The sequence below is a fragment of the Apaloderma vittatum genome, unplaced genomic scaffold (assembly GCF_000703405.1).
Source record: "Apaloderma vittatum isolate BGI_N311 unplaced genomic scaffold, ASM70340v1 scaffold39459, whole genome shotgun sequence".
Taxonomy (NCBI): Eukaryota; Metazoa; Chordata; class Aves; order Trogoniformes; family Trogonidae; genus Apaloderma; species Apaloderma vittatum.
Genome location: NW_009735318.1, coordinates 4,148 through 12,421, shown reverse-complemented (window position 1 = coordinate 12,421; position 8,274 = coordinate 4,148). Strand labels below are relative to the sequence as shown.

The following is an 8,274-nucleotide window of genomic DNA, read 5'->3' as shown; positions in this document are numbered from 1 at the left end:
GGAGGGGAGCCGTGTCCGGCGTCAAACGATGCAGTTTCCTTCTCCGTAGCGCCGGCACTTCATCACCTTCAGGTAGGTCTCCACCTTGTGCAGGTCCTTCTTGAAGCAGGAGAGCAAGCTGTAGTTCTTCAGCAGGGCGTCCTCGCTGCGCAGGTGGATGTCGAATTTGTCGTAGGTGGGTTTGAGGATCTGGAGACCCCGCGGGCTTCGGTCCTCCAGCTCCTGTGAGAAGATGAAGAGGTGCTGGGGGAGCCCCTGGGGACGAGCATCCTCCAAGGGGTCCGTTGCCAAGGCTCCCCTCTGGCTTTAGAGGGGGTTGAGGGTTTTTCCCCCCCACCCTTAATCGTTTTTCAAACATATTTATGAGTTGATGCGTTTACAGAAAGGGTGATGTTACAGAAATTGCTGCCAGTGAGAAAGGAGCTGGGCACGAGGCTGCAGGGAGGGAGGAATGTGAGTTTTGGGGTCTTAAAATAAAGGAGGAACTTGCAGGGTCTCTCTGTACCTACTCTGGCAAAGGAGAGGGGGAACCAGGCAAATAAATCTCTCTCTTCTCTCACTTTTCCAGTGAACAAAGCTCTAACCCAGACCTAAGCCACGTGCATCTGGAGCTGAGAGAACTGCAACCTGCCACTCCTCCTGCTCTGTTTTGCCTAACAGCTGGCACAGTAAACAAGGTGGTTTTTGTTAAGAAAACCATGTCAAAAGTGGATGAAGGGTGATTATTCATCTAGTTTCCATCTACTGCTTCCCCATGCCAAGCACACATCAAATGGAGAGCAAAATCTGGACATTGCGCTGATATATATACCTACTTACTCAGGCTGAAATGCCAGGACTAATTTCTATTTTAACTCTCAGGGCTTGACTTTCAGGGTTGTTTAAATGCTGGAAGATGCAACTAATTGTCCGTATCCATTTCTCACAGATATAAGCCACAAAGACCTGTCAGATGTTGGCAGATAAACTCAGTTATAGTGTAAGCAAAACTGAAAGGGTATCCTGGCAGATGATGAGAAATTTCATTTAAAACAACAAAACAAAAATGAAGAATGACCTTCAAAATACATCGCTCTCAGCTGTCTGGGTGCTGCATTAACGTAAGAGAGAAACATCAGAGCACGAGCTTCCATCTATACACAAACTTACACAGGTTATTTTCATAAAATATCATGAGCCTGTAAAGCCAGGTTGCGAACCTCACAAAACAGACTCTAAAGTATTTTGTGTGGAGCTGTAACAAACGTTACATTGCTGTTTGTACAGCAGATTTAAGCAACTGAGTGTTCTTTGGTGCTGGGAAGACTTTTGGGTCTGGATTGCTACCTATCTGAGTGGTTAGGGCAGCGCTATTAACATTTGTTATGTTTTCTTATACTCCCCAGTAGTGATCTTGTGCATCGGGGTGTCACGATCTTATTATCTTACGGTAAGCAAAGTCCAAAGAATGCCACTGGTCTTCAGAGTGGGGGTTGGGGAAGATTTCTTTGGATCCCGTGGAAGCCCCCGAGGGCCGAGTGCCCTGTGTCTAGAGGATCTCTGTTATTCCGTAGTCATGCACGTGCTCCAACTTACCCTCATCAGCGCTTGGATCCCTTCTTCCAGGTCCTTTAGTTTTTCATACACCCTGTCTGAAGTTCCAAAAACCAGGTTGTTTGTGAACACCTTGCTTAGGTATTGCACCGGGGTCAGCCAGGACTGGATGAGAACCAGTGAAAACCGAAGAAGCTCCATATCCTGAAATTAAGAAAAGAAAGGGTCAAAGCTCTGCAGGTGAGGTGCTTGGTAGGGTTACCTGTGAGTCCTGCTCCCTCTGAAGCAGCCTGGGCTGACCCAGAGCTGTGCCGCTGCTCCTGTGGCTCCAGCAGATACAGACACATTTGTAAGCTGAGGAACACACCCAGCCATGTGCCCTGCACAATGTTTTTTCTCCTCTTTGGGGTGGGAATATGATTTATAGTGTAACCCAGAAGAGTCTTGCTTTCTTCATGCAGGGTTTAAACAGTGAAAAAGGGACAGGAGGAATGAAGCACCAAAGTGCTCACACATGGAAGCCCTCTGTTCCCATAATGAAGTGCAGCTGGGCTCTTCAAACAGGTCTCTGCTTGCCCTGAGGGACAGAACTTACTGATTTTTGCTGGGCATCATCCTTCCCCGTGGGAGCAGGGATGGTTTCCGAGTAACAAAATGCTGCCTGGGAATTCTTGGTGTGTCTTTGGTCCTCTGGAATATAGGTGCGTTCCTGTGGAGACACCCCAAACACAATCAACTCTGTAGTGAGAGAAGACCGTGCACAATAACCCAAGCTGTCCTGAACAGTTAACTCTTTGCAAGAAGTAAGTGTGAGAGATGAGGTGTCTCTGTACAGGGGTGGCAGGTAGGAATAGGAGTTTGTATGTTGTCACAATAGCTACTGGACCTAAACATCCAGAGAGAGGAGACGGGGTCCAGGCTGATAGACGTAACTTGTCCTCTCTTGTTAAGACCCTTTCCCTCCACCAAGAACTGACAGAGAAGACACCACTAGTTGAAAAGTCTCCGTGTGTAGCAAGTTACATAGTCCTGAAACCTGTTTAGGAGGTACCTGGAGGCCACAACACTTACGAACTCCTTGTACGTCTCAGCAGCCAGGAGGTGAAGGTGCTGAGCCCTCAGCACGGCGTTGGCAAACAAGTTGGCAAGGGGCATGGCCGGGAAGGTGGCAGCTTCCTGCGGCCACTGCAGTCCCAGCGTGATCACAGCGATGAAGAGAGGAGAAAACCATGACCCTGCGGCAAAGCGGAGAGGAAAGGTGTTAGCAGTCCTTCAGTGACTGGGCTGGGGAGGGGAATTAATTCCCAGCCTCTTCTGTCCTTGCTCACCTTCCTTGCTGTTTTATTGGATTCCGTGTGTGAGTTTAGCCCTCCCCAAAATCAAATGAAACCCCGTCCCCTTTCACTAGATGTGCCCTCGGGACTTGTGCTGCTCTCAATGCTCCGAGCCGTGTTTTCCAGGCTGAGGAGTCATCGTTGCTCCATGACAACTAGAGTGTGTCCCTATGCTCTTCCCTAACATGCTCAAGTTTTTCCGTAGGCGTGAGCAAGCAGGGGATGGTGAATACAAGACGAGGGCCTGGGGCTCCCTCACTTTAGCCTTGGTTTACGCCGTGCTGCTGACGTGAAGCCGGCTGTCTGCTGTCACTGGGCTGAGAGCTGATGACGTTACCTGTGCCGTGACCGGCTCTCTGGGACCCACCTCTAGGGTTTGGTGATCTTTGCCAAGCCTAGAGGTTTTCAACCCGCGATAATCTAACTCACACCAGTGTCCAGCTGTGCTTGCAGAGACCACAAAGTTGTCTCAGACAAATAACCTTCAGTGGAGGAATATCCTGGAGCCTGTAGGACTTGGACATATGCATTAGACATCATCCTGATCCCTACCTTAAGCCTTGAATATGAGTTTTGATATCTCTGCCAATATTTATGTCAACAACAATTAGTCTAACTGTGGCTTGACCTTGTTCTTCATATTCTCTGCTCTCACCTTGCCCAGTTCATGCTAAAGGCTACCTAACTTAATTCATGGATTAAAATCACGCTGCAGGCAAAGATATTCTTTCTTATTAATTTATAAGTTGACACATTTTAATTCAGGGCTGGCACTGCATGTGTACAGCCCACTGGAGTACCACCCCTTCGTCATCTCCCATCACCCTAAGCATGTGGCAGCACTAGCAATCCTTTAAAACCGAAATAAAGAGAAGTACCTGGAGCCATTTCTGCCCGCGGAGCTGCTCAGGTGTGGTTTGGCAGTGAACGTTTCCTCCTTTCATCTAGGCTGATGAAGGTAACTACGGAGCCACCCCTTATATAGCAGGGGGTCTGTTTAAAATGTATATGTGTGATCATGATCACAACAACATCTCTATATCTTCTCCATGCATAAATGCACGAGTGTTCACGATGGCGCTACCTCATCGTAGTCATTTATACATGGATGTAAAGGTTGGGGAGGTTGTTTGCCTAGGGATGAAATCAGCGCTGAACGATTTCGCCATATTCTGCTGTTTATTGCAAAGACAAGTCTCTTGATCATTTGAAGACCCATCCCAAATGAAATCAGTGCTTCCACACAGTGGAATTTGCTGTGTCCACCTGATTTTCCTGCCTGATTCTGCAGCCTTGGCCCACAGTTAACAGAGCTGACTGCCCAGCTCAGGAGACTTCTGGCAATGGGGGTGTTTTCCCTTTATGTTAGTGGGGATAAAGCTGAGTGGATGTTGTCAGATGAATCCTATTTCCGCTGAGTGATTTCTTTCAATTTCTACCAAAATTTCAAAAGTTCAGCAGATGGTTTTGATGACCTGGTTTGCCAAAGAGCTGTCACACCCAGGTGCTTGTGGAGCTACTGGCCTGCCCACTGCAAATACGGGTGCCAGAGCTCTGGGGGGTTTCTCCCGTCCCCAGCTGGACAGGGCCATGAGAAGATCTGGTTATGAGCATCTTCCTGCTCTTGCCTGAGATGCAAATGTGAAATATCTCTGGATTAAGCAAAGGGCTGGTGTGGAAAGGACATAGAGGAGATGGACAAGAGGAAGTGTCACAGCACGCCTATCCCTGCTTTTCAACAAAACGAGACAGAACTTTGCACAAGCAACTTCATGAAGGGGGGCTTAAAGGACTTTTATACCCCATAAAGCACCAGTTGCCCCAAACCACTCTGGTTTGGCCTTTTGTCCTGGGTTCAGGGCCTGCTCCCTGGTGAGGAGTGGTGATCTGACTCCCCTGGGTTTGCCGTGCCCCCCGGCATGGCTCCGATTTCCCAGAGACAGCGTCATCGCCGGGGTGGCTGGGGCAGAGGGTGCGAAAGCTGGTTAATAAACATGCTGGGGAGAGCGTGGTGTGTTCCGAGAAGCCTTCGGGTGTTTGCTCGTGGTGGTGTCGCAGAATAAATGTCAGTCCCTAGGGAAGAGGGAACAGTGGGTCCTGCAGCTATCAGGTATCCCGTCACCCAATAGCCAGCAACATCTGGGTGTGTTTTTCTACTCCAGATCGTGTTTAAATATGTCAATATTTGTCAGAGAGGAGCAGAGCTCTGCTGCCTGTTAATGATGATGCTCGACCGCTGCGGCTACGTTGGTACAGCACCCTGCACCCAGGGCCTCCCCATCACTGGCTGCCCCGCTGCCTCTCTAGCTCTGTTAGGAAAAGCATGGTGCTAAATTCACTTTTTTTTTTTTTTATGCTGCAGCCAAGCACGGAGATGCCGGGATCATCCAGACTCTGCGGTGCCCCTGAGGCTTGGTTTGTCCCCGATCATCTCTGAGCGTTAAATGAGGCAGAAGCGTCGTGGAGAAGGCAGTGCCTGACTGCGAAATGCTGGGCTGGGCAAACACACGCCACTGGCACAAGTACAGTTGCATAAGCAGCTCTCACATATCAGTTCTGGCTTTCCAATGCTTGCATTTGCAACCCAGAGAAACATCTCATGGTGCTCTCTAATTTCCAAGCTCTTTTTCTTTTTTTGAAAGAGGAAGAAACCTGAACCCTCAATTTTCTTCCAGGTGGTCCCACATCCACCCTCTTTATCACCTCACTACCACCAGCAGCATCTAAACAAGTGAAGCAACTTCCTTTGCAGTTGTGTGTGCTCCCTGGGTCCTCCTGGGGTGGTTGTGTGGAGAGGACCTTCCCAGGCTGGTGGGCGAGCTGCTGCCGGGGAATCCCGAGCGCGGAGCCAGCTGCTGGCCCACAGCCCAGGCTCTGCACTTCGGTGGGCAACGACGTGCTTGACAGAAGTTTGAAGTGATGGTTGACCGCCTCTGCTAGCTCACTGCTCGGGAGGTAAATGCTCCTTTTCACGTCAAATTGATGGGTTTCATTTACTGGAACTGCAGCTTCTCAGTTTCAATGAACCCGTTTCGAAAGATGAGGCTGGAGAGGTCCAGGATTGCAACCCAGCCTGCCTGCCCGGCCATCCTGCTGGTGGCAGGGGTACAGAGCAGGACAAAACACAGAACCTGGACTGGATAAACTGAAATATATTTATTTACATTAAATGCATTTTAAATACGAACCTATCTCAGTATAGAATTGCCACAACCCCTATCTCTGGGCTCCCTAGAAACTACTCTAAATATTTTAAATAAAACACACTCTAGAAATATTTACTTGCTTCTGGCATTTTAAAGGAAGACCCTGGGCTGAGAGGGTGGCCAAGCGGCAAAGCAGAACTGGGGGCGCTGAAACTGCTTCCGACATTGATGGCTTCCTCTCCAGGTGCAAGCGGCAGATTCTCCTTATTTTTGTATGGTTTGGTGAAGTCAGTCGAGCGAGTTGTTTACGCAGAGCTGAGAAGGCGGTTGGGAACTGGGAGGGCCAGAAGACTCGCCTTCCTCTTCCATTTCGTCACTGAGAACAAGGGATGGAGGGATGAGCTCTGCTGGTCCTAAAATCTCGGCAAACGTGGAAACCGGGAACAGCCGGTTCACTCCTCTCACTGTGACTACTCCTTTCTTTAATTAATCAGTTTTATAAGTAAAACATGTTTAAGTAACATCTATATACATGCACACGCAACTAATTCGGGGTAGTTTTATTTAACTAGTAAAAATCAACCTTAAAATGCTGGGTTTGTGCTATTTAGATCGAATCCCAGTTTTCCGTGAAGGTGCTTTACTGGTAAACAACAACCATTCTGTTCCCTACTGAAAAGCCCTCTTTGCTCAGGATTTTACCCTCCCTTTCCCCCCGGCTGGTTTGGGAAGCAGAGCAGTCCCGGCTTCCCCTCCTGGGGGCTCCAAATGTCTCAAGTGAGAGGGACACGGGGGCCCTGGGGTCCCTGAGGAGGGACAATCAGCCTTGTCACCCCCCTCATCCAGCCAAACCCACCATGCCGTGCTGGCCGTGCCTCTCTGGCCCCCCTGAGCCTTGGTATTGGGTGCTCAGCTGACCCTGAGCCCCATCGCCCACGCAGCTGCTGCCGCTGCCCTACCAAAATAGCTTTATTAACAAAACCAATTAGCTCTGCTCTGCTCCTCTCCAGATGTTTTTTTTAGCTGCTTCTTGCAAGACCAGATGCAGCTGGGAGCGCAGCTCCTGGCCCTGGGCCTCGTTCTTCTGCTTCGGTTCCTGGCGATGGTCGTTGTCTCTCATCCCAAGCTTGGGGCCGTGGAGGTTCCCCTGTGCGTGGTCAGTGAGAGTTTCCAGGAGATCCCCACGGCTGCTCTCAGCTTTACATCCCTGCCTGTGCTCAGGGCCCTGGTGAGGTGAGGTTTGGTTTCTATCTGAGCCGAAGCCATGAGAGCCATTCCTGATTCCCAGGGCATCCCACCAACACCTGCGCCAGGGTTATGGGACACCCTTGGGCTGGGCACGGCAGGATAGAGCAGGATGTAACTTTATCCATTACCTTTATTAGGACTTGAAAAAGCAGTTGGACATTTGTGTCCCACGATTTACATCTGTCCCATAGGTTTTGAGGTGGGATGTGCCCTCATCATAGGGACATCCTTGTGACACAGCCCAGCTCTTGTCCTCTGGCAAGGAGCAAGACTTGTGCGAGACCCTCTGGGTGAAACCTGTCTCCCCAGCTTTTCCTGTAGTCTTTGGGGAGAAAGAGGTGGTTTTGGAGGATTCTCCATGTCAGACAACTGCCAGCTTAGCCTGCTGGACACATTCAAGGCTTGAGGGCTGAAGAGTGGCCCAAAGTCTGCTTCTCATAGCACCCACGTGGTGCTGCTCACCTCAGCTCCTCAGGATCTTGCAGCCCAGGAGGGTCCTTGCAGCACAGAGAGTGATCATGCGTGATCCTTTCTGTCCCGGGGATGGTGGGGCTGGAGGAGACCCAGCACCCACCCTGCTACTCCCCTTGAATTAACTGTGCAGGAGTTCAGCACCGCGGTGTGGGGGCTGCCCCGGGTTTGGGGCCAATTTGCTTGTGGAGGGGGGGGTTGCAGGTGGCTTCTAATTTCTACAGAGGCTTTAGGGGTTCGTCAGTGCAGCAATGAGAGTGACAGCCAGGGCAGGACAGCCTTGGTGGGCACAGCCCGCACACAGCAAAGCCAGCACCCAAGGGCAGCAAGACCCAAGCTCTGTGCGAGGCCACTGGAGGTGGTGGACGCAGCCCGGGGTCGCCGCCTGGGATCCAGGTGCCCGTCAGAGCCACAGGCAAGGGCGAGAGGTTGGAGCCCGGCCCCACGGGTGGCGCTCGGGGGAGCCCCGGGCAAGGGGAGGAGGTTGGAGCCCGGCCCCACGGGTGCCGCTCGTGCTGGCCTGGCAGTGGGCACAGGACCCC

At 50.8% G+C, this 8,274-nt stretch overlaps 1 protein-coding gene across 1 annotated transcript; it reads right to left on the bottom strand.

The window, feature by feature from the left end:
* LOC104279308 (somatotropin) lies at positions 1–3,813 on the bottom strand. The gene is made up of 5 exons (XM_009876536.1): positions 3,746–3,813; positions 2,605–2,768; positions 2,129–2,242; positions 1,576–1,737; positions 1–222 (listed from the first exon to the last, which is right to left on the bottom strand). The coding sequence occupies exons 1-5, from the start codon at positions 3,753–3,755 to the stop codon at positions 22–24; spliced, it is 651 nt and encodes a 216-aa protein (XP_009874838.1). The 5' UTR covers positions 3,756–3,813; the 3' UTR covers positions 1–21.
* Positions 3,814–8,274: the final 4,461 nt, after the last annotated feature.